The sequence below is a fragment of the Pogona vitticeps genome, chromosome 12, assembly GCF_051106095.1.
Source record: "Pogona vitticeps strain Pit_001003342236 chromosome 12, PviZW2.1, whole genome shotgun sequence".
Lineage (NCBI taxonomy): Eukaryota > Metazoa > Chordata > Lepidosauria > Squamata > Agamidae > Pogona > Pogona vitticeps.
In genome coordinates, this window is record NC_135794.1 from 6123226 (window position 1) to 6149613 (window position 26388).

A 26388-nucleotide genomic window follows, 5' to 3' on the forward strand; every position below is an offset into this window, starting at 1 on the left:
TTTATCTACTTGCATTTGCATGCTTTCGAACTGCTAGGTTGGCGGGAGCTGGGACAGGTGACGGGAGCTCACTCCGTCAGGTGGATTCGATCTTACGACTGCTTGGTCTTCTGACCCTGCAACACAGGCTTCTGCGGTTTAGCCCACAGCGCCACCACGTTCCTTAGAACGTCCCTAGCTGTCTGTCAAGATACCTGGGAGCAGCTTTTGTGAATGCATGATGTACAGTGTTGGAGTCAGTTTGCATGGCAGGAGCAAAGACTGCAGGCTTGGTAGAAATTATAATACTGTAAATAATTCTTTCATTTCAGTCTTGATGACTTAAAACTGTTTAAAAATATCATTTCAGTTGAAGGCTTTCCACAGGTGTATTACTATGGGCCATGTGGAAAATACAACGCCATGGTACTTGAGCTCCTTGGTCCAAGTTTGGAGGACTTGTTTGACCTCTGTGATAGAACATTCACTCTCAAGACAGTCTTAATGATTGCGATCCAACTGGTAAGTAAGGCAAGGTGGTGCATTTCATTTTTTATTTTATCTCCGTGATTTCAGCTTGTTCGGTTTGTTTGTCTGAGGAGGTAAACAAAAAACTTTCTCAGAGTCATGTCACCCTGACAGCTAGACTTTAGTTTCAGTAGATCCAGCAAGTAGTAGGTTAGTCTGTCAAACTTTTTCATTTTAGAAGTAACTCTGATCTCTTTTTCTTTGGACATTTGTTTAAAAAAAGGAAGGTTAATATTAATAATAATCTTAGAACTATAGACCCGGAAGGGACCTTATGGATCACTGAGTCCAGCCCCTGTCAAGGAGGGCCAGTGGGGAATCGAACTCGCAACCTCTGGCTCTCCAGCCAGATGCCTAAACCACTGAGCTATCCATCAGTTTTTAGACACATGCACACACAATAGGGTTTTTAATGGCTGTTAGTCATGGTTGCTATGTATTACCTTTAGTATTAGAGGCACTCTGTCTCCATATGCCAGCAGCACAAGTGACACTGTTGTCATGTATTAGTCGGTCATGGGAGTTTTATAGACATCTGGTTGATCTCTTGTGGGGACAGATTGCTGGACTAGATAGGCCTTTGGTAAGATCCAGCATGACGCTTCCTATGTTTTTGAATTTTTAATTTTTCATGTTAAACGTTTCTGAAAAGTACAAGTTTTTCCCCAAAAAGAAGTATTGCATCAGGCATATACAGTGGTGCCTCGCATGACGACGTTAATTCGTTCCGAAAATTCGCTGTCGAACGAAAACGTCATCATGCGATTTTTAAAAGCCCATAGAAACGCATTAAAACCCAATTAATGCGTTCCTAGGGGCTTAAAACTCACTGTCCAGCGAAGATTCTCAATAGCGCGGCCATTTTTGCTGCCCGTGCAGCGAGGAATCCGTGCCAGAAAACAGCGGGCGGCCATGTTTTTCACCCAGTGGCCATTTTGAAACTGCCGATCAGCTGGCTTTGCAATAATCGGTTAGTGAAACAGGGGACCGATCATTGCAAAGCGAAATTCCCCCATAGGGAACATCGTTTTGCGATCGCAAAATCTTCGTCATGATGCAATTTCGTCGTCAAACGGAGCGCTTGTAATGCGAGGCACCACTGTACTACCATACATTAAATGCGACACATACATGCCCTATGCTTTGCAAGCTTTGACTCCAGAATGAAATGTAGACTGTGTAAGATGGCAGTCCCTGTATCAAACGGCCACTTTTATCACACAAGGACGTACTGTACACTTTTAAATGTAATATTGTAGGTGAATTATGCTAAATATGTGGGAGTGGTGTTTGAGCCAGATTTCATGGAATAGTTTAAGAGATTTTTGAGCCCTATAATAATGGACATCATAGGATAAATTATACTAGTTGTTTTCAGACTGTTTGCAAAGGAACTCTGGAGTTTTTGGAAGCTTCTGAAGAATTTTTGTAGTGAAAATATTAGCAGTGCTGGCTTGTCTACCAGTCGCTACAGTACCTGTATATGTCTCCCTCTGTGGCAGATATTGAGTGTGTTCTGGGCAATATTCATGTTAGAGAACAATGAAGTCATGAGTTGTATTATCTAGAACATGTTATGGAACCTCTGCAGCACCCTAATGTTCCTTGGCACATGAGGTCCTCATTTTTAGAAACATTAGATTAGTCGTCTGGTCTTGTATTTCCCTAATACTTGGGGGAAATCAAGAGACATATTTCTTTACTTCAGCTGATAAATATTCTTTGGGATGTTAGGCTGGTAAGACATTTTGTGATACTGCAGATAATAAAATGATCTGTAGTATCATAAAATGTTAACATCTTACCAGCCTAACATCCGCTGTAGCCATGGGGTCAGTACCTAGGATTTCACTTATCCACCTCCTGAAAATACTTAGAACCCCAGAAATACGCATTTCCAAGGTGTATTACCAGAACTGGCCACTAGAGGAGACCAGAGATTATGCTGTGTGTTATGCGTTTCTATACCTGTGCCTTTTGGCATCTGCCAGGGAGACCTTGAAACTGATTCCCCTTGGATACCGCAGTCCTACTGTATCAATGTTTCTTTCTTTGTAGAGAACACTGGCCCATTAAGAGCTGGCAACTGTTTTTCTTAATCAAGGCATTTCAATATTATCTACAGTAGTTCTGTTCTTTTGTAGATCACGCGAATGGAATTCGTGCATTCAAAGAATCTCATTTATCGAGACGTCAAGCCAGAAAACTTCCTGATTGGTCGTCAAGGAAATAAGAAAGAACATGTCATTCACATAATAGACTTTGGGTTGGCCAAGGAGTTCATTGATCCTGAAACACAAAAACACATACCTTACAGGGAACACAAGAGCCTAACTGGAACAGCAAGATACATGTCCATCAATACACACCTTGGCAAAGGTTGGCTCACTTTCGTTTGTTGTCATCAGTTAGTGTTTTTTTTTTAAAGTAGTGTTCTTCTCGTCACAATTTATACTGTTAAAGTACTTTCAGCTTAGGCAGTTGAATGCTTAGAATTTCAGATTTACTTTGCACCTGGTTTGAAAACTAGATAGATTTGAAAACTAGATAGCAAAAGATAGAGCAATAGATTTGAGAGCACTTCAGTGGATCTGGGACCAAAGGCTGGAATAAGGAGAGCTCGACAGCTGTTACTGTACTATAGTAGGACCCCTCTATCTGCAGGATCAGAATCTGCTGATTCACTTATTCACAGCCTAAAAATATTAAAAGAAAAATCCTATAAATACATGTTACTAAAGATGAAGTTACCAGACCTGGCCATTAGAGGGGGCCAGAGACCATGCTAGGTGTAGTGTTTGCTATAATCCATGCTTTTTGGCATCCGCGGAGCGGGGGGGGGCTTGGAACCAGTCTCCGCAGAAGGGTCCTACCGTTTAGCGTTGCAATGAATTAATGTTACTGTCCATACATTGGTATTTGGAGTGACAAACATAAAGAAGAATGCAAAAATATGTTTTTACACTTTCAAAATAAAACTGGCCAGTCAGGCTACACTTTTTAACATCTGTCACGTCTTCTCTCACCTATTTACAAATGAATGTGTCCCTGCTGATCAAATTGTACTGGAGCTAGAAATACGTTTTAACAGTACAGTACCTGTAGTATCTTTTAGAGCATATAAAGCAGTGGTGTCCTTTCTTATGCCTTTCAGAGCAAAGTCGGAGAGATGACTTGGAAGCCCTTGGGCACATGTTCATGTATTTCCTTCGAGGTAGTTTGCCATGGCAAGGCCTTAAGGTATACTCTACAGGGTGTGCTCAGTGAACGTGCCTCTGATATATACAGTACTTCCCGGGTGACTTATTTCTTGGTGGGGACACATCCGTGCCAATATTCTAACCAACAATTAATAAATAGACTTACCAGCACCTGTGGCAACCAAGAATTCAGTTCTACCAACTAGCCAGATGTCATGCCCTTTTTTTGTTCTAAACTGTCACCATTTTTTCCCCTGCTAAGCCACCAAAGTTAGCTACAAAAAGTTTTCCAACCTTTTTCAGTCTGTTTTCTAGACTTTGGAAACCTTTAGTTTCTGCTTATATTTTGACTGCTTTTCCTAGGCAGTTGTCCTCCACAGTGCCTTTCTCTGTCCTCTACTCCCTTCCCCAAGGCTGATACTTCTCTTTGACATCCTCCCTTCCATCCTAGAAAGGAAAAAAAACAAAACCTATAAGTTTTGACCTAGAAGTTATTCTGGTCCCTAGAAGCTAAGGAAGACATGACAGGGAAAAGGAAGAAAAAGGAGTTTTGGCTTGAGAAGAAGAGAGCTGTTGTAAGGAAGAAATAAAAATCTGGACGTCTTCCATTTACGGAAGGAAAATATGGTGTTCTTAGTCTTTTCTGTGTTGAAAAAATGTCTCTGTTGGCGTGTTGTCTGTTGCAAATGTTATTCTTTGTCCGGATAGATGCAAAGCACAGTGTGTGCCTGCCGTAAGGTTAATGGGAGACAGGGTAGGTTAATTGTGCCAGAGCTGCAGGCTAGAAGTTTGAAAAACCTCCAGTTGATTTGTGTGGGTGCAAAATCTGTGTTCTCTAGTTGAGCACAGTACACATGCCAAGGAGGTGGTGGCCGTGTTTCTGGAAAGAGACCTTCAGGGGCCCAGGCTAATGCAGAGTCAGGTCCGTCCACTGGGTAGCAGAAGGCAGTAGATGTTTGGTGTCGTAAAAGGCAGCAAATTGATCATTGTTAATTTATTTTTATATTTTTCTCAATAGACGAGGAGAGGTGGGATTGTTGTTCCCAAATTCCAAAATAAATGGATTGATCTTGGTACTGTATACCTCAGTTTGGGAGGAGGGGTTCCATTTTCTACTCTACCCGTAAGAGCAAAAAGTCATAAGCCCACCCTGAAATTTATGCAGAGCAATAGTATGTACGGTGTTAGTGGTTTTCCTTGTTTCTGTAGAAGGAGCAGGTTATACTTACCTGGCGGCAATTTCGGGTTTCAGGGAAGGGAAATCATTTTGTTGTTGCTGTTATTAAATGACTGAAAACTGGACATTCCTGCTAATCTCCCGCAGATCACTCAGAGATCTACCAGTAGATCCCAGTCTGGCTCTGCCTTCTTCCTACACTTAGCTTAGAATGTTAAAATAACTTCAGATATATTATTTTAGTTTAAAATAGCTTTGTAAAATCTTTCATTATTATTCCCCTATTGCATTTGGGAGGGGGAGGACTTTGTTTTAGACCACCTGCTAATAGTTTTTTAAAAAATAAAGAAATCTTTGTATTACACAGGCTGACACGCTAAAAGAGAGATATCAGAAGATTGGGGATACGAAAAGGAACACTCCAATTGATGTTCTCTGTGAGAACTTCCCAGGTATGTTTCCGTCATTCAGGCCAGGTGCTATCCTGGTCTCTTCTAGTGGTATTTTAAAGAATTCAGCTATCAAAATAAATGCGTTCATAGAGTGGTATCGGGACTCTTAATTCAATTTATTATTTATTTATTTGAAATATTTTTGCCCTGCCTTTCTCCTGGAAAAAGTACCCAAGGTAGCTTACATTGAAAGACAATGTTTGAAGTTGAATACAATGAGCCAGCTCATAAATGGGAGATACAGTCTTTGAGATAGCTTGGACCCAGGCCATTTAGGCCTTTATAGGTTAAAACCAGTGGTTTATATTGTGCCTGGAAGCTGATCGGCAGCCAGTGGAGCTGCTGTAACAGGAGGGTTATGTGATCCTTATGTAACCAGCCCCAGTCATCAATCTGGCTGCTGCATTTTGGACCCGATGAAGTTTCCTGACACTTTCCACCGACTCTTTGTCCAGTAGGGTGGTAAGCATCTGAGTCAGCTGTAAATTTAGTATTATTCGTTGCTTTTCCCCTAATGTATGTTGAAATTACTACTTGCAGCCACCTTCCTCCTAAGGCTTCAAATATTTATGCCCATGAAACATATATTACTGTGAATAGAATCAAAGGCATCAAATGCATAGTAACTTCCTGGCCTAGGGCAGCCTGCCTTATGTTCCTCGTTTGTCCCCAGATTTCCACCACAAAAATAGGAAATTTAGTTATTTGGTAGGCTGTAATTCAGTGGTTGTACACACTGAAGTTGCATGCTTGGTTTATAGTACTAAAATCTGGTTCAAATGATATATTCTGTTTGTAATAATAAAATCTGAGCTAAATGTTCAAAGTGAGATGATCCCTAGAATTGGGATGTAGCTCCTGATGCCCAACACGACTGTCTCGTTTTCTTCTGATCAGGGGAGGTAGTGTTAATTTTGAGTAGATCTCTTTTAAGTTGATGCTTGGTTAGTTGAGGATGAGCTGTTGAAGATTTCTCTGTTTTGGGAGCATTTCTTCTAGAGGCTTTGTACAGTTTGGTGATTACAAGTAACTGTGACATATTGTGAGTGGGAGAACTGCAGAGAGAGTTACTTGCACCATGCAGTGTTTTACCTTCTCCCTCGCTCAAACTTGCAGCTGCAGCACAAGAAAGCAGGAGCTTCTTGCAGTTTGACAACTGTTGTGCTGCTCTTTATCATAGATAGTTCAACAGAGCTGCCTCTCTCTCAACGGACTCCGATTTCGATAGGCAGCTCTCCAAACTTCAGAACAGCATATGTTGAGAGCCCGTTCAAATATATGCTAGTTTAGCTTATTACTGACTTCAAATTAAGGATGTAGACTCTGTCTTCCCCATCTAACTATTGATGCCCTTTGACCTCAACTGGACTTGGAGGCAAGGACTCGGTAGTCCCATATTGGTATTAAAAGGTAGCCTTGTTTGCTGCTTTCCACTCGTTTGTGTTCCTCTGGGTAACTTGTCTTGTTTCTGCGAACACGAGCCTATTGCAGTATCAATGTGTTTTAACTCCCCTTGGCCTGTTAAGGTTATATGCTTCAAAAACTGAAACTGCATAAATGTTTTGTGTTGACTCCTTGTCAGTGAGAATCCAGAAGTACTGGTCTGAATACCACCTCTTTCCTCAAGTGCTCTTGCCCACCATATGTATTGGCAGTTTGAGATTGCCTTTTCATAAACCTAAAGGGTCTCAAAACAAAAGCAAAGCATAGTGCTTAAAACATTCTTTACGCACATAGTGCTTAAAACATGATTTAGGTGGTTTCCCATTTAATTATGCAGGCTACACATTGCCCTCGCCCCCAGCAAGCTGGGTACTCAATTTACCAACCTTGGAAGGGTGAATGAACCTTGAGCCAGGTTCCTGGGATTGAACCTGAGTTGTGAGCAGTTTTGGCTGCAGTTTAGCCACTGCATCACGAGGCTTCTCTCGTGTACTTTGGTTGGAAATTATGTGACTCAATAGATAGCCAATGGCACAGATTTAAAGACAGTTCGCTTGTTTCTTTGGATTGCTCTGATGACTCTGGAACCTAGAAAAGTAGTTTGCTGCTTTTTTTCCTAATCCATGCCTCTGACATTGCTTCTTCCTAATTCTCTTATCAGAGGAAATGGCTGCTTATCTTCGTTATGTCAGGCGATTAGACTTCTTCGAAAGACCAGATTACGATTACCTGCGAACAATCTTCACGGAGTTATTTGAAAAGAGAGGCTTCACTTTTGATTATGTCTACGACTGGGTTGGCAGGCCAATTGTAAGTTGTAAAAGGAGTAGAGATGGGGACGAAACACTATCTCTGTATGTCTTCTGCTGATACAAGCCATGGGTTCTATTATCATCCTGGGAATCTCTGAACTTTTCTTCTTGAGTATTTTGCTGTCTAGACTAAAGAGTTTGGAATATAAAGGGAATGTACTTCTAAGGTTTGGATCAGAAGGTGCGGAATCTTTTGACCTCCACATGTTTTGGATAACACCTCTCAAAACCTTCTATCTTTGGCCATGCCATCTAGGACTTTTAGAAGGTAAAGTCCAGTATGTCTGGCGGGGCAGACGTCCTCTGCTCCTGCTCTAGATTAGAAATGGCATATAGTAAAGTCCAGGTATCTGTGGGGGATCAGTTTCTGCTCCTCGGTGGATGCTGAAAATGTGGATTATAATGAACACTGTTTAAATAGTGAACACTATACATAGCATGGTCTCTGGTACCCTCTAGTGTCTAAAGCAAAGCAAAGCAAAGCGTGCTGCTTATATACCGCCCCATAGCACTTCAAGCACTCCCTGGGTGGTTTACAATTTAATTATGCAGGCTACACATTGCCCCCCCCCCAGCGAGCTGGGTACTCATTTTACTGACCTCGGAAGGATAGAAGGCTGAGTCAACCTTGAGCCGGCTACCTGGGATTTGAACACTATACATAGCATGGTCTCTGGTACCCTCTAGTGTCTAGTTCTGGTAATGACATTGGTAGAAATCTACTGGTATATTTCTAGGATTTTTCTTTTAATATTTGCTGACCATGGGTAAATGAATCAGCGGATACTGTTCCCACAAATATGGGGTCCTACTGTATTTGTCATAGGAAAAAAGGCTGTACAGAGAGTATACTGGATTTTTGAATGACGGTTTCTGCAGGGTGATGGCACTGGTTTTAAAGCAAACTACCTCTGTAATTGAAAACATGAGCCCTGCAATTGTTAGGTTCTCCTTCCCAAATGAATTGTTATGTCAACATGGATTGTTTGGGATTGACCTTGACATTTAGCTCTGTGTGTATTTCCAGCCTACTCCCGTGGGGCCCATGCAGGTGGATTCTGGACCATCCGTCACAAGAGACCCCCATGCACATAGGGATCGGTCCTCATTACAGCCTCACCGGAATCAGGTTTGTTAATGGTACAAATCATTTAATCCTGGAGGAGGGCATGAATTTTTTCAGTCCACGATTGATTGGGGGAGGCTGATCCCTCTGAATTGAAACCGCTATATAAAACGGAAATATTTTTCTTGTATTGAGACCCACTGCGGTCATGCAGATTGTGTCAAAATTTGCTTATTCAGCCCTTTTAAAAGAAACATTGTGATGTCTGCTTTGGCCTTTTCTGCTTTTTTACTTCTGTGCAACAAGGATAGTATAATCCTTTCATAATTAGTACTTAACTGAAATTCTTTTAACATAAGTTGCTTTTTTTTTCTTCCCTGAGCTCTGCCCACATGCTTTTAGAAATAAAACTTTGCTTCCCTCTGGTTCAGTTTTGCTTTTTCTCCTGTCCTTTTGCTCTCTTACTTGCAATGCCTGTGTAGACTGCAGCCGAGCGCCGAGGAGACTGGGACATTTCAGCGACGCGGCCAACGAACGCTTTGTTTTTGACTTCTCACTTGGCTACAGAGTGGCATGGGGGATCAGTTCAGGTACTGCCCTTTCCTGCCCGGCTCCACTTTCTTAACGTAATGGGATGCGCTTTCCTATGACCTTCTTACGAATCAACTGTTCGACATGCATCTTAATCTCTTGATGTTTCACATAAAATATGTGGGTCATTTCTCCTAAAGAGTCCCAGGATGCGAAAACCCGATTAAGCTTCAGAATATCTGTGTGGCACACGGTGCCTCAGTTTGATATAGTGTGAGAATCAGTGTTGGGCAAGTGTTAATATTGTCGGCTTTTGCCTAGGCTGATTCTTTAGACAGAATTTGGAACACTGGACTGTATGCCTAAAAATTAGTTAGCATGCAGTTTTCCCAGAGATGCAAGGAAGGCCTGTAGTGGAATGCCTGGGGGAGAAGATAGTATAGAATATCAGTAGCCGCTACTGAGACACCAGTACGACAGCCGTTTTGATTTAATAATGGTCACGGACAGGGCATGAAAATACCGGGCAGCTTTTAGGCAGAGCAACACAATTGGACCATGCTCTTCAGTGCTGTTTTATGAATGGAATCCTTTATTTCTGCAGAGATGCTTGGTGTCAGAAGGAGCAAGGTTTATCTCCCCGATCTCCCTGAACTGTGTTGGCAGGTAGAGAACAGGAAAATTATTCCTTTAGACTCCCCAATTGCCCAGATCTAACCGTCGTCAGGGCTGTTTTTTATGTTGACTCTGGAGCTGTGGAGTTGTCGGAATCCAGAAATGTCACTTTTTGCATTTTTCTATTAGCAAGAGGCATGTAACCTCTATGCAGATTTGTGTGTGGTTGATGTGGAACCAGGATCTGATTGACAGCTGGTGAATCTTGCTGTGAGTGGTGGGATAAATTTTTCTGTTGGCCTTAGCTAGAGCGCTTTTGAATGGAAAGGTCCTAAATGGCCCAAAACAATCTGAAGCTTCCAGCTTTCTGAACATATTTTGAGACCCCCCCCCCACACACACACCTCCTTTTCCATCATCTGATATGCAAAGTCAGTTGCAGGACTGAGAAAAGTAGATTGAAAGTGGTACGGAAGTTAGTATAAGGCGCAAGGTTTTTGACAAGAGGGGTTGTAAATGCAGCTGGGGGTTCATATCACTATTGAGTAGTTGAATATTCTTGCCCGTACATCCCTTCTGCCTGCTCCCCTGTTCCAGAGACTGTTTTTGGTAAATCTGTTAATGTCTCTATGTTTGTTGAAACCATAAAGAAGACATCAACACGGAATTAGCTAGCAAGATTTTACTAGCGTGTCAGCTAACACTTGTACAACATATACAAAGCATCAGAGGGCTCCACTGTTTCCCCATTAGAGCTATAACACATTGAGATAACATACTTTCCATGAAGATTACAATTTCAGTCTCCGCCATCTCCTCCGATTTAGTAAGATAAATATAGAAAAAGCGGTGCCTTATACCCATAAATCATCGAGAGTCATATCCACATTTTTTGTTGTGTGCATTATGTATATTTTGCTCTATATTTTGCTTCATTTTGATTTTGCTGCCTATTTCAGTTCACTCCCTCTTCCCACTGCCTCTGCATTCTTTTTGCTTTTCACCCTATGGCTGGAAGGTAGCCCTCCCGTGCACTCTTTGAGGGTTTCGGTGCACTCTCGAGCCTATGTTTTATATTCACGGGAGGTTTCCGTTTCTTTTTCAGGTGGTAAGCTCAACCAATGGTGAGCTGAATGCCGATGAACCAGCAGGCCCACCCTCCAATATACAGCTTGCAGCACATGCTGACGTGGAAGTAGTGGAGGAAGCTAAGTATGTGTGCTGTGCAGACAAGCTTTTTCCTCCATCACCTGTATGTGAAACATGTCTCTGTGTCACTATGTTTGGTGCCCATATCCATAACCTGCTGGCAAATCCCTTCCATTTTTTGCATGCCGACTACAGCCATGTGGACAGTGGCACAGCTGCTTTTCGCTCGGGCTGCTTAGCGGGTGCTACTTTTCACCAGAGCATGCAATGCAAATTAGAGAGAAGCAACTCAGAAGAATTAAAAGTTGCATGCATCGTGGATTGTGTAACTTTAGGACTCTCGCCCTTAGTTGTGTATGCACATTAAGTACCTCAGGTGCTTCTTCTGAATGTAGAAACCAGAGCTTCCCTCATTCCTTGAATGTGAAGTTGTGTGTTTGGTCTCTTATTCATTGTTGCAAATTATTTTGTGTTCCCAGTCAGACTGTAAATGACTTCTATTTTTGCCATAGATATCATGCAAGCTTCCTGCTGAGTCTTGCAAATTATTTTTGCTTAGCTTTTGAGGAACACTGCTTTGGCATTTTTCCCCCCTCTCTGCCATCCGGTGATATTCTGCATGATCCGTTGCCGTGAGATGAACTGTTATGATTAGCAGTCAACTCCTTTGCTTTACAATCAGAAATTAAAACTTATGGAATCATTATGATGAGAAGGTGTCGAGGGGTCCCATTTTTATTGAACATGCAGTGGTGGTGAATTCCCTCAACAGTCCCGATAGGGCTGAATAGGCTTCTTTGCTAGCACTGTGATGCTTGATTCACTGTGCTGTGTAAATGCTCGGAGAAGCTTGTTAGTTAGGGGGAAAAAACAAAACAAAACAGTATATGCAATACTTTTAATTGTGCTTCAGGTCTGAACATCCAGCTGAGATGAAGTAATCGCCTAAATACTCCATTGGCCTCAGGAGAGCTTCATAGCCACCTCAAGCTTCAAAGAGGCAGGATCTAAATATGTTTAAATAAATAAAATTGAGAATGCTTGTGGCAAACATTAATAAATTGCACTTTGCTTTCCCTACCAATCGCTTAGTCTTGGTTGCTCTGAAGATGATCAGCATCTTGTGGGAGAGATTTTGAATCTTTTGGATATTTATTGCCCACAATCCTCTTGGTGATTTATTTATTTATTTATTTATTTATTTATTTATTTATTTATTTATTTATTTATTTATTTATTTATTTATTTATTTATTTATTTATTTATTTATTTATTTATTTATTTATTTATTTATTTATTTATTTATTGGACTTATATGCCGCCCCATAGTGCTACAAGCACTCTCCAGGCGGTTTACAATTTAATTATACAGGCTACACATTGCCCCCCCAGCAAGCTGGGTACTCATTTTACCGACCTCGGAAGGATGGAAGGCTGAGTCAACCTTGAGCCGGCTACCTGGGTCACCACGGTAATAAGCCACTAACAAGGCACCAATGACAATATTAGATGCCATCAACCCCTTCTGCCCCCGCTGCCTTTTTTGTATGACCAGGCCTCCTTAATCGGTGGATGAGTTACGCACTTTAACTTATGCACATGTAAAAATCACCAAGAGGATTCTGGCCATATATACTGTTCAGAGCTGTCTGTTTGAGGAAGGGGAAATGGGGCAAGAGGAGAGTGAGATCTGGAAGGATGCAGGGAAGGAAATGACTTAAGTGCAGTGAAGGCTGTCTGGTAGATAAAAGTGAAAGTGTGGAAATTAAAACGATGGAAGAACAGGAGCCTGTTATCAAGGGAGATCCCTGGATATGGGAACCAATGGCTTCTAAACACCCTAAGACAGAAGCCGAGAGAATACGTTCTACTCTAACCCCAAGAAAACTCTCATAATTGGGGGGGAGAGACAGGAAAGAAGGCATCAGGCACAAGAGCAAATTGTTGAGGGAAGTGCAGAAGCTCCAGCTCCCCCTTGGTCAACAACCCAAGACAAGAGTTTCCCACCATGGGAAGAAGAAAGGAGTGAGGATGTTGACTATCTGAGGTGGGGTTACAGAAGACCTCCTTCTCGTGGCACCCTCAGTTTGGCTTATATTCAACCTGTGTCAGAGCAGGAAAAGGCGAAGGTAAAAGACGCTAGCTGAGGAATAAGCCACATAAATGCTTCATTGTATTTTCACCCCCTTAAAAAAAAGAATGTTAAAAGTTAGACTGTTGAATGGAAGTTGAAGTAGCTTCATATAACTTAGGCTCCTGCATTTGACAGTTGACATGGAGTTGGGAGATTTAGCTATCATGGCGACTGGGGGAAACCCACACAAATGAACTAGGCTTCGCCGTTTGCCCGTTACCCCAGTCAGTAACTTTTACAAAATTCTTCGCTTGATGTTCTCCGCAAGGAGGCTTTTTTTTGCTCTGGCGCTGTAGTATCAGCTAAGCTCCATTAAGCCACTTATTTTTTTACAGGGCCAGGCAACTGAAATAATCTAGAGTCCCTCTAACAAAATGATGAATACCATTGTATTAATCATTGCACTACCATACATATGTGCTAATTTGGAAATAAATAATACTTCAGTTCATGAAACTGAACTGCCAAGAAATGTACCTGGGACTGCATTTTTAAGTAGGCGATGCTACTAAGATACCATATTTTCCCCTGTTTCTTCTAGCGGGATATTTGTTTTTTCTGTAAAGAGCTTCATCGTGGTCTGTATGCATTTACACTAAAGGGTCTGCACCCATACAGAACCACCTTGTTTGGAATCTTCTCGATGAAGGAGGAGTTCCATCTTCCACATCCATGCTGGTGTTCAAGCTCTCAGCTCTGGTGCATTGGCTACAGCAGCCACACCTCAGCAGATCGTCTCTAAAAGAGAAAGAGAGAGAGAGAGAGATTAAAAATACATTTTTTCTGTCTTCAGTATTGCAACCCAGGTGATCTGGGTCCAGTTTTTTTTTCTAAGTACTGTATTGTGTTCTGTGTACCATGAAGATTCTTCTCAAGTGCCTAGTCTGCCTGGGGGAGGCTCATGTTGCTTGCTGAACATCTGTTTGGGCCTCTTGATCTATTCCTGTGTTTTCCCTTCAATCATCATAACTGCAAACTTCCTTGTACATGTTAATGCTGGTCCTTTTTACTTCCTCTCTCTCCCAACGCTCCTGTCTCTGTTTCTTCGGACTAGTTTTGCTGTGTCAGCTTCACTGATTACCTGGTTAGCAGAATTTCCGGTACCTCCTTCTAGTCAAACCTAAGAACTGCTCTATATTCTCATGACCTGTCTGGTGCCTTGAGCACTGCCAGATCATTTTCTCATCCTGAATTACATTCCTTAACTTTTTTTTTCTTGATGTCTTTCTTAGTCTCACTTGATTTTAACGTTTATCTTCTTTGTTCCCATTAGAGACACTCAAATAATCACAATTTAGACTTTTGTTCCAGTTGTTCACATATAGATTCCACGACTAGTGTTTACTACCCTTATGTGAATGCCTTAATTTATTTTTTGTTTATTTCAGTTATTTGCTTTGAGCAAATTACGCTTTCCAGTTCTGTGGCTAATGTCCTGTGTGTCTTGTCAATGTACCAAATTAAGCAGCTTGGCCTGCGGTCGTTTAGTTGGAAGTCAGTTCTGTTGAACTCAGTGGGAATTGCTTCAGAATAGATATGTGTAAGGTTGTACTGTTGGCTAGAACAGAACTACTAACTTTTCCAACTCATCCTTTTCCTCTTCTTTGCATAAAGGTAGCAGTTTGATATATTTTTCACTTCACAAGTCATTTAATCCTCGTTTTTGTCTTCCAATGCAGCTATTGCTTCCCTTTGTCTAAGTGTTAAAACCCCTCATGCTTCCCCTTTTTGCTGGAAAATGTCACTAATGGCATTTGGCTTCCTAAATCATGTTGCTTTCTACATCAGCTTTGATATTTTTTTCTTTCTAGTATTCTGCTTAAAGCTCTACAGTTTATAACCCGTCCTAACCAAAAGCTCGTTAGTAGCCACTGCCTCTGTTTTCAGTCTTTCTCCTGCTGCTGCTGCTGCCTTGCCTAAGCTAGATAATAAATCTCCCTGTCTCACCTCTATGCTCTCCAGAGCTTTGGACCACATCTTGTCTCATTCCATGGTGCTGGATGTAATTTATAAGAACATTTAGGGGTATAATTTTAATCAACGTTCATGTTGCATTGAAGCTCTGAGCTATTTATATCCATGTCTTTCCAAGCAGTCGTCGTTTGCATTTCCTTGTAAACACTCCTCATTGTATTTCCTAACTAACTTGAGGGAGACAAACTAATCTTTTCGAACTCTAGCTCCCGTAATCCCATCTTGTAGAATATTGTTCCCACCTTGGGCCTCCAGATGTTCTTGAATTACCACTCCCAGAAGCCTTCACCACCCCCTCCACTGCCCAGGATTTCTGGGACTCGAAGTCCAAGAACATCTGGAGGCCCAAGGTTGGGGACCACTGCTCTAGAGGACTTTTCCTTTAGATATAATTCCAATGGTCTTCTCTCATTTCCCCCCGGCTGTTGTAATAAAAAAAATGTTTTTATCCCCCTTGGCTACCCTTGATCATACTATCTCTCCCATGCCAGTTACAGGTTCAGGTGGCCCCAGATTTGAGAAGGCAGATGGATCTGGTGCATATCACAGATCTGCAGTGCATGTTTGCATGACCCGCCATGCTTCCATCCCACCTCTGTACTAATGTTTCTTTTCTTCCTTTTCTGTGTTTTTATTGGTCTTTCTTTCTCTCTCTCTCTTCACCCTGTCTGTTGTAGCTGGCTGAAAATGCTCAACTTGTGGTGAGTCACTCACTCTGGTTCACATAGAAGGGGGAAGTGAACCAAACTCCATTGACAGATTCAAGCGAAATAAAGTAGCAGGGAGGGGTGGCATCTGCTAAACAGGCCCTCTTAGGACAAGGAGCAAGGATTTGGTTCTGGATACATGCCTTGGAGATAGAGATAGTAGTATTTGAAGCTGGAAATGATAGATTTCAGATGGGTGTTGCCTGTTGTTTTGGTCCCTTTGTCAGCTACAAAAAATACTGATGACAAGTACATCTCTTAGAAAAGCAGTGCAGTTGCTACACATTTAGAGTTTTTATTATTCTTGACAGTCTTTGATTTTCCAGAACTGTATTTTATTAACAGCTTTATAGTAATTCTTGCAGCTGCCTGTGTGGAACACTTGGGCATTCTAGATTCTTTAAAAAATCATATGGATTAAGGCCCTCAGTCTTGTATTTGATACAGATTTCAGCTTCTTTTGATCAAGCATACACTCAGATAGTTACGTTCCCACATTTCCTGCATTTTGTAGGAAAATCATGGGATGTGGCTTTATAGGCTTTCAGCTTGTAAAACAGGACCCACCCAAATCTGTATAAACTTTTATGTACCTTTCTCTTATCTTAATTGACCTTGAGGTCCAAAAATAATCTGACATCCTTAAAATTATAGTGTACCTTACTTTTTTTGGGGGGGCGGGAAGATATGATTTCCTGGAGTCCCTTATAGAGATAAGAATGCTTTATGATTTCAGTCATTCAGCAAAGTAATTTGTTAGCAAGTAATGTAAGTTTATTGGAAAAGCTGAGGACGTTGCCTTGTTTTGCGGCAAAAGAAATTTTAAAGCTTCAGATTTTGTGGTGGAAGGGATGTTGTTGTGCGCCCATCTTTTGTTTCTAACATGACAACCCTAATTGGGATTTCAAGGTAGGCGAGATGTCCAAGTAGCGCTTTACCGTCGTCTTACACACCTTTCCTTGGCTAAGCATGATTTGAACACAGCCCTTCTGAGTCCTAGTCCGACATTCTGTCCATACTGGCTCTCGCCAGTTAGATGAGACTTAAACTGCTCGAAGGCCAGATAGATGGGGAAAGGTGTTCCATGATGGAAGAAAACTGGAACACTCCTTGCTTTGATGCCCTTTGCCCTTTTCACCAATATTTGTGTCATCTTTCTAGCTATCGCGTGTGCCCTCGTTCGTCCTTGTCCTTTCGAGGCATCTACATTGCTTCATCCTATTGTATACTTATTCTCCAAGTCCTGATGGGACCACCACAGGCAAGAGGGTCCATATCTAAGCTGCAGAAACCAAGGGAGAGAGAGCTTAGTGTAGTTATGAAGAAAAGTGGATTACTTTTCTGGCTCGATTTAGAGCTATAATTGCAGTTGATGTTCGGGTTCTGTACATGATTTGGGAAAAGTGTAACGGGTTTTAGAGCATCTTTGTCTTCCCCCTTTTTTGGGAATGAAACATACCAAGGTTCTATTCCCATCCATCCCCTTCTCTTTTAATCCCCATCTCTTGCCCTACACATATTCCAAATGTTTTCTCTCCATGTATTGTGGGGTGGGTAGCGTAACTTCCCTAACATTACCCTTGTTTACTCTGACTGAAAGTGAGTCTTCAGGGCTTCAGAAAGGAACCTTTTGTGGTCCTACATGGAAATGCCAAGGAGTGAAGCTGGTTCGTCTTGCACACAAAATGGTATGTGCCAGCAGACGTCTGTTACTCAACGTGGTAGACAGTTTTAATTGCCACAGACCTGAATTCTTTAGCTCTGCCTGTTGGTGTTCCAATTCTGTGCTGGTTGTTGCTTCAGCAGCTTGCATCCTATGTGAAGATGGTTGCAGCCCTGAAGTCCCATATACCTAGCATGCATGCATATTCTCAGAGTGTTCAGCCCTCAAAACTAGTGAATTCCTAGCAGAGCCATAGACAATCTTGAGCTGTGGTGTAAAAACTTGGGACAGGATTCTGTTTGGTCAAATTGCTAGTCAAACTGTGACATGAACAGTTTGACTTCTACTGAGCTTGTGTAGGAGGTAGTTAGGACCTCCTTGTGCAAGCGTAAGGTATTTGTAACTGGATTGTCCACTTGTGTAAGGGCAAAACTTGTTCAAGCAGAATGGCTTCCAGATTTTCCCCAACTGGCATGTCCACTCCCAGAATCTCCCTCTGGCTCTTCTGAGTTTCCTTAAAGTGTTTGTATGTACATGTACGTTCAATAGATTTTAACCTGTTTATGAGAAAGAGACAGTGGAATATACAAGAGTTTCCTGATACCAAGAGGGACATGTATGACCACATCTGTATGATTCTTTGAGGCAGGCCATGGCAGATACACTATAGACACTAATGATGGAATGTGTTTCACTTTATCTTAATAGCAGTTACTTCTCTTTGGGACATAATGGTGCTCTCTACAAGACTAGTAGGATAGTTTCTTATTTTGCATAGGTTCTTCATTGTGATTTCTTTCTCAAAACCACAGAAGCATCTCATGGTCACATGGGGCAAAGTCTGTTCAAAGTGCAGCAGTCAAGACATCTATCTGTCTTCTGCTTCATTGTTCTTGGGTGAAAAATAATTTTCTCCTACATCTGGTGGCAGAAGAAATGTAGTGGTGGTGCTAATGCACAGATTAAAAGCTGAGGTTGTAAAATAAATTCTGTCTACCAAAGTGCATGTAGATCAGGTTAAAAAGTGAACCACGTGCAACCAAGAATGGGAGAACACTCAAAGGTTGCCCCTGTTATAAGGGGACAGCATGGGGACATAAGAAGAGCTGTGCTGGATCAGGCCAAGGGCCCATCTAGTCCAGCTTCCTGTATCTCACAGTGGCCCCACCAGATGCACTGGTGAAGATCTTCTGATTACAGATAGAAGGGGAACAGTCAGTAAACAGTCCAGACTCCTCTGATTGGAGTTAGTCTATTAACAAAATCAGATTTTTGAACCAAAAAAACAGCAGCAGTCTTTTTGTGCCTTATAAGAGTACTAACAAGTTTTGCTTAGTATGAAGCTTCATGAATAGTAACTAATTTCTTCAGTGGATTTTCAGCTTAGGAAATTTGTGTTGCCAACGCCTTGGTTTTGTGATTCCCAACTTTGGGTCCCCAGATGTTCTTGGACTACAACTCCCAGAAAACTCTGTCCAGCACAGTTCTTGGTGAAGGCTTCCTGGGCGTTTTATCCCAAGAACATCTGGAGACCCAAGGTTGGGAATCACTGCCTAGCGCATGTACCGTTTTTGTTAGGCATATTGACAAAGGGGCACAAGAGTGTTCGGTCTGTCAAGTGTACATTCAGAGTCATTGATAAAAAGAAAATGTTTCAAAAACTATTTTGCAATACGGGTGTATAGAGTATTCTCTCTTTGGACTTTTAAACGCAATTTTATCTTTTTCATAGAACCTTTCTTCAGATATTCTGAAACTCCAGATCAGGTTAACCTACATTTACATTATGGCAGGATCTTCACTCCCTGTGTTCTTCTTTTGAAGTAATACTGTTCATAATCCATTTTGGACTTCTTTGCTGTATGGCTAGGAAGTAATTATAGCTTTTCTTGGTATGTTGATTTGTCTCTTTCAACAGCATCTTGTATGAGGGTCTTCACACTTCTGAATTATTTTAAGAGTAGATCACAGTTTTAGTCTTGAAGGCATCCTGCACGTCAAAACAGGATCTGGTCTCTTGTACAGGAAACACATCATCTCATTCTAAGAACGTGGTTGGTTAAAATTATGCCATTCCTACAGTGTGTACTACCCCGTGGAGGCCTTTTAGACTATGAGCTGTTCTGGTTGAAGTTGCCGTTTGTTTGTTGTAATTGGTGTGTGAATGTAGATGACACACAGTCTGTTGCTAAAAGTCTCAAGCTATTGCAGTTTTCAGAGAAAAAAAATCATATGGGTTTCTGGAGCATTCTGGCGATCATTGTGAAGTATCCAGGTATTTATTTTTTAAAAAAACATGCATGTTTTGCAAGAGAGGTGGGTATGGGAAGGCGTGTGCATGGTGCGTTCTTGAGAGTGAAGATGTTGTCCCCATCCCATATGTTGTTTTGGAAAGAAAGGGGCTTACGGGAGACCCCCCCGGGATCCTCAGTATTGATTTGCTGTGTGTTCTTTGTGCTCCAGGTGCTGCTGCTTCTATAAGAGGAAAAGGAAGAAGACTTTCCAGCGCCAGAAATGACAGGTGTCTCCTTGAGGTCTTTGGGGGACTTTGTTTACCGGCTGTTCCTGCCACGTCTTACTGAATGGGGCTTCTCTTGGGGGAGAGGCCAAGAAACAAGGGACACTTTAAAACCAAAAAAAGAGAGAGAGAGAGGAAGGAGGGATATTCAAAAATAAACACGCAGGTGGATTCCCTAAACGGTTTCTCTTGCTCACTACGCACCGGAGGATCCTTTTGAAACCGGGACTGCATACTCCCAGGCACTGGTTGCCCTTGTTGGGAAGGTTGGCTGGCTACCTTCACCTCTGTACAGCCGTTCAGCAAAAGGGTGTTCCTGGTGAATGTGCTTTGTTCTTGCTCCCTTTCTCTTGTGTTCTCAGTATGCTTCCCCACCACCACCACTACCGTCCCCCACCCACTCAAGAGGGTCTTTGTGAACCATGGGCTCAAAGTGGTGGAGGGGAGAGGGTGGCCTTCTGCCACTCCTCTTCCTCCAGACGGCTTAGTTTTTGGCTGTGCTGGCAGCTTAGACCTGGATCTTCTTAACTGCACTCTGCAGATTCCATGATAATAAGCCAACAGCAAGAGGATTGAATTCACTCTTCCAGTTGCCTTGATTTACGAGTTTCTGTGATGTCTCCCTTCTCAGAATGGTTACAGAGAAGTGTCTGTTCTAAAGGAACATGTGTTGTTGCACTTTTTATTACTTTTTAGCATTACGAGTATGCATATGCTGTATATGTGGGTCTGTTTTTTTGTTTGTGGGTGTGGGTGTGAATGATGCCAGCACACACATTCAGCTTGTATTTAAGTGCAAAGCCTCTTCTTGACTTCCTCCGCCTGCCACATTTGGAATCTTTTTAGGATTATGCTGAGGCTTTGAGACTCCATGGTTGGTTGTGCACCGAAGCTTACTTGAATTTTCAGCTGCCCTTTCCAGCTGTCAGTGGACACCCTTCTTGTGATGTTTTCTTTTTTTTCCCATGGTGCCTGATCTAACCTGCTTGGAACTGGAAATCTTTCTGCTGGCAGGAGAGAGAGAGAAAAGTCAGCTGGGCTGAATTCTGAGCAGGTCAAGGAGATGGAAATACAGACTGTTGCAAGTAATATGGAAAGGACAAGGCACTTGAAGAAAGCAGAGCTACACCGTCAGGAAGAGGAGACTGCCGATGCCTTAGACTTCCTGTCAAACCAGATCTTGCAAAGATTTTTGAGACCCTTTGTGGAAATGTAATATCATGTGGCTTCCGTCAAAGCAGTCCTTCTGTATGTTGCCTGTAGTTCTCTCTGTTAGCCATCAGGGCGTTTATTAACATGCCTTGCAAGGTGGACCGTGACCCACCCCCTCATCCAGTGAAAGTGAGTGTTGCAGTGTTCACTCAGTTTTGTATCTCAAGCCTCAGCTTGCAGACTTCCACAGTACCGATCTGGAGATCGCTTGAGATCCGTTTGGAAATTTAAGAAATTTGTCCCAAGAAAGCCTCTGGACTGCCATTTGAGCTACTTAATGCTTTAGAATAAAACCACAGTATTTCCTTTTCAGAGTCCCAGGCCTCGCCTTGAAGTCTTGTGTTCCATCCCTGTTCAAAGGTGCTGCGGCCCTTGAGATTGCTTCGGGCATCTGTGGGCATCTCCACTTGGGACTTGTGGAGAGAAGGTGCGAGAGAGTGTTTGCTATTAACCGAAAAACCTATTTCAGAGAGAGAGGAGAGAGAGGAGAAGCAACTCTCCCGGCAGTGATCCTGCTGATTTCTGTCAAAACGTAAATATTCAGTCCATGGTTCTACTGCTCTTCTTCTTCATCTAACCGTCTCATCTGCACATAAAGGTAATGGCCACTCATGAGTTCTGCGCTGCCTTTCGCTCTTCAGCCTGTGAACCAAAATAGAGACCGACTTTTGTCCCACAAGCTGTCTTTCCAGGAAGCTTGCGCCCTCAATTCTTTGCATTTTTCCGGTTCCTCTTCTCCTGCATTCGGGAGGTAATATGGAGCATGGAGCCTTTGCCCACAATGGGTAAGAATGACTGGTTTAAATCTGTGTCATTCCCCTCCTTTCAACTCCTCCCTCTCTGGCTAACCATTTCTCGTGCCACTTGTTTAAAAAAATGCTTCCTTCTCTTCCTATGAGAAATCATGCCTGATCTTTGAGGAAGAGAATAGGCAGAATTTCCAAAAGGAAAACTCCATTTATACGTTTCCAGCTTGGCCAAGCAGAGCGCTTGGTGGTCTGTCTCCGTCGGGGTCCCTGCTAAGTTCTTAGCACTGATTCCAAAATGGAACACTTCTATTCTACAAGGCAATCTCATTCTCTTCCGCTGAGGATGATGATACTGGAATTTGCAAATAGGGGAGGTTACGTTTTAAAGCAAGGTCTTTGTCTTTTTTTTTTTTAAAGAACTCTTTAGAACTTTTCAGAGTTTAAAGCAGTCTAATGTGAACACTTTTGCTTCTGGACTACTTCTCCGTTACTCGGGAGATCTACCTTTCTTATGAATGCTTTTTTATGTTCCTGTATATAGGAAAAATATATTTGTAAAGCAGGCAGTTTTATCCCTCATTTGCATTTTGGTCTTCAAGGAGCCATTCCTTAAAGGAACAACTTGCCATAGAGTTCTTTCTAGACTAAAACTTGGATGTTAACTTCTGAATTAAATGGGCACTTGATAGGAACTAGAGGTCTCAGCCTAATGTGCTTTACTTCTATGACCCCTTCCTTAACCACAGGCTAATCTTTCAGCCAGTACACAACTGGATGAAAGTGGAGAGGCTATGAGCAAAAAAAAAAGTCAGTTTTTCAGAAACAGTCCCCAGTCGTTTGTCATAAAGTTTTGACATCAGAGCTGGTTCCAGGGAAGCAACGAGCATCAACCTGAAAGGGGTTTGTACCCTTTTCTGAGAACTGCAATCTGTTGAAAAGGTTTACCCCCCCTTCCTTCTTGGCTACTTAAGGCTTGCAACTTTAAAAAGAATGTTGTAACTAACATACAGTACTTCCTTATCGCAGATCAGTGCAACGTTGGTAAGACAAAGCTGGCATTATTAACGGATTATTTTGATGCTTACTGTTGTCCTGCAGACAGATGTGATAAGATTGTAAATTAAGGTTTAGCAGTCTGCTTTCCTCTCTCTTCCTGTTGTGTCTTCCCCAGATATTCCTGGCCAAGTTTACTCAATTGAGGACACTGTCTCGCTTCCAGAGTCGTCTTTTAGTTCTCCACTGGCTGATCTCCCACACTTAACTTCCTTTGTGGGAACGAAGGGGCCGGTGCATCACACCCACTTCTGCTAGAGACAAAGTTATCTCTGGTCAGTTCTCACAAGGATAAACCTTTCAAGTCCTTGTCTAAGATCTTCCTTCCCTTTTGCCATTTAGGAAGACATGGGTTTGTGCACTGGTTCTTAACCTTGGGTTACTCAGGAGTTTTGGACTGCAACTCCCAGAAGCCTTCACCACCAGCTGTCCTGACTGGGGTTTCTGGGAGTTGCAGTTCAAAAGCATCCGAGTAACAAATGTTAAGAACCACTGGGTTTGTGCATGGGCCATGAATCCTCTTTGCAGAGCTACTACAGTCCTTAATTTTCCGTGATTTCTCTTGGGTTTGATCACAACTTGCTGGGAAACGGCTGCCATTTGTCTGCTCTGCTTGCTGCTGCTGCTTCCTTTTCCTTGAACTGCTAGTGGGAGAGACTTGAGATTTCTATAATCCTTACTTCCTTTCTGTGAGACGCTTTGGTGCAGTGCCAGAGAAATGGATGTGTTATCACCCTTAAGAACTCGCACTGCCAGAATGAGGAAATTCTTCAGCTCGTGGCTGTTGGGTTCCAAACATTCCTCCCTCTTGATATTCAGTCTTAAATCTTTTATTTTTAAACCACCACAACTGGCTTCCGAAATCATTATGTCCAAAGTATTATTTTCTCTTGGCATGTCTTTCCCAGGGATCTTGTCCACAGCAGAACCTAAACAATCTTCCACCGTTTACAGTAACTTCCAAGAAGCAAACTTGTGTTGCCCCCTCCTGATGAATGTGTGGTGTGCAGGTCTGTGTCTCCTGAGATTGGTGAGTGGTTTCTTGTGTAGAAGGGTGAGCAGAAGATGATGCCTTGATGGGCATTCCTCTGATTTTTATGTGGTTTGGAGACCATGTTTATGGATGTGAAGCGCCAAATGCACACCTTGCTATAAATATGAAGCCATAATCCCTACTTTCTCAAAATACTACTAACATTTCAAGACGGTCGCAGATAATACCTTTTCTGCATCGCTTATCAGCCCTTGAAGGGAAATACTAATTTTTTTGTTGTTGCTTGGAATGCTAGTTTTGTACTGTTTTGCACCTCGGTAACTGAAACATGAGCGAGCTTCCTTTATGTGTTTGGACCCTGATGTTAGTGTGATGTTCAGCTGTAACTGGCCCTAAGATTGCCTGTGTGTTTTTTTGTTTGTTTGTTTGTTTTTTGCCTTGGCAGTTCTTAAATGCTGTGTTTGTATTATGCATATCCTGGTAAATGACTGGAATGGAACTGGTTCCTTAAAACTTTCCTTAACATTGTCTGTGTGTATGGAGGAGTTTGCTTTGTACTGAAATGATAGGAATCACTGTTCCCTGTGTGAAAGTCTGGAAGGGCTGGGGGAAGGCATCCCTTCAGTATTTCTACACAGCCAATCTTTGAGCTGAAGGTGGATAGTAGGTAATTCTGTGGATGCTTTATCATGAAACTCCTTGCAAAGAAACCTCAGCCTTTGATCAGGATGCCCTCTCCTTAGCTTAATGGTGCATTAGCCACGAGCCCATCAGCACCTCATAGGGATGTCATTCTGAGTTCTAGAAAACCAACCTTCAGAGCCGGTGGTTTCTGAGGAGGACTGGGACGCTCTTACACCAAGCGGGTAGATGTTACCTTATCTCCCAGTGCCTGTTCTGAGTGTCGTATGCCCTCCCAAAGACATGGCAGGTGCATGCCAATCAAATATAGGCAGAGGGAAAAAAAGGCTTTTAATCCTTTTAAATCCTCTCTTGTCCTTTTAAGACTGTCTCAGGAAAATGATCACTTTTTTTCTAAACAAATGCTATTCCAAACTGCTGCATGGTATACACTACCCTGTGGAACATGGAACAAGTTGGCTTCTACGGTTAGAAAAGCAACTTGGCATTGATGAAGTCTGCCCTAGCAGTTCGCAAGCAGAGAAAAGCATCAGTTTGTGGGGGGCATGTGGACCATACCAAATAAATGCATCTTCCCCAGACAGGGAAATCGCAGTTAAGTGGCTTGTTCCCATTGGAAATCTTGTGATGTATAATTTATTATGTCTGTTTTCTTTAATGTAGGCCTTTTGTGCTTTTAAAACTGGGATGATTGGGATAATGATGAGTGCAACTCTTGTTACTGTAAATAAGAACAAATCAGCTGTGAAAAAAACCCTTTTTTTAAAGTATTGTGTGCACATGTCTGATTCTCGTTGAAATGCCTTTTGATTTTTAATCAGTTCATTTTAAACACGTAATGCAATGTTTTATTCACATAATCCCGGCACTGCTTTTGGAATTTAGCAGTGGACATGCAATGTCCTATATTTTTTTTTAACATGAATGTTGATTTCAAATGCATTTGAAATGGTTCAACCAGGATAAGGGCTTACATGTACATCATGTGTAGGAGGCTCCCTCCTCTGGCGCTGGTTAGATTTTACTTTGCCAGGAACTTTTTGAGTCCTGCTACTGATCTTTTTGATGTGCCTCTCTTACTGGGACATTGCAAGAAACGTTGTGTACCTTGAATACTCCTTTCCCCTATTTGCACCCTTTTAATGTAAAATAAACATCAACTTTGCTCTGTTCATCTCGGTCCTTTTTTCGCTTGGCCTCAAATCTCTTTCACTGACAAAACAGGTCTGAAAATATTCCCAGTACATACTCTGTTTGAAGCTGCTTCATACATTTTCCCACCCTGTTAGATCACAGAAATGCCACTGTATATCCTTGTTAATATATAAAGGAAGAGGCAGCTGGTTTTACATAGTTTAAACATCTGCACATATGATGTGCTGGGAATTCATGTGATCTATTGCAAAGAACTCAAAAGGTGGGAATGTCTATAGTTTGTTGCTTTTACACAAGTATACTTGGAAGCTAGAACATGTATATCTGTATTAAACATTGTTTCCTGTTGATGCTTGTAAAGAGCTAACAAGAGGGAATTGTACTGTTCTTCGCCTCAACCCAGTGGCATTCCTGCAGTGAAAAATGTGTGGTTTGCAGGGAAATGCTGTGTAAAACCCAAATAACTATGTGCCTACCCCTTTTTATCATGCAGAATACAGCTGTCAGAGTAGCTACACGGACGCCACATTTCCGTACCAGAAATAGCACACAGTTCCTCTGGTTCCCAAAATACATGACTGGTGGTTTATCCTCCTTTGGTTCAGTATGAATTTTGAAACGTCATGCAAAAGATG

At 42.1% G+C, this 26388-nt stretch overlaps 1 protein-coding gene across 2 annotated transcripts in view; it reads left to right on the forward strand.

The window, feature by feature from the left end:
* Positions 1-25770, forward strand: part of CSNK1G1 (casein kinase 1 gamma 1) — a 39598-nt gene extending 13828 nt beyond the window's left edge. Inside the window, exons 5-13 of one of the 2 annotated variants that reach the window (XM_072982052.2) lie at positions 350-501; positions 2652-2886; positions 3662-3747; positions 5252-5336; positions 7441-7589; positions 8619-8720; positions 9140-9247; positions 10909-11015; positions 19894-22317. In XM_072982052.2, coding sequence (XP_072838153.2) covers positions 350-501; positions 2652-2886; positions 3662-3747; positions 5252-5336; positions 7441-7589; positions 8619-8720; positions 9140-9247; positions 10909-11015; positions 19894-19948 — 1079 coding nt within the window. In that variant the 3' untranslated portion in view covers positions 19949-22317. Of the gene's footprint in view, positions 1-349; positions 502-2651; positions 2887-3661; positions 3748-5251; positions 5337-7440; positions 7590-8618; positions 8721-9139; positions 9248-10908; positions 11016-19893 lie in introns of both variants that reach the window. The other variant, XM_078380948.1, reaches the window with a different exon arrangement.
* Positions 25771-26388: the final 618 nt, after the last annotated feature.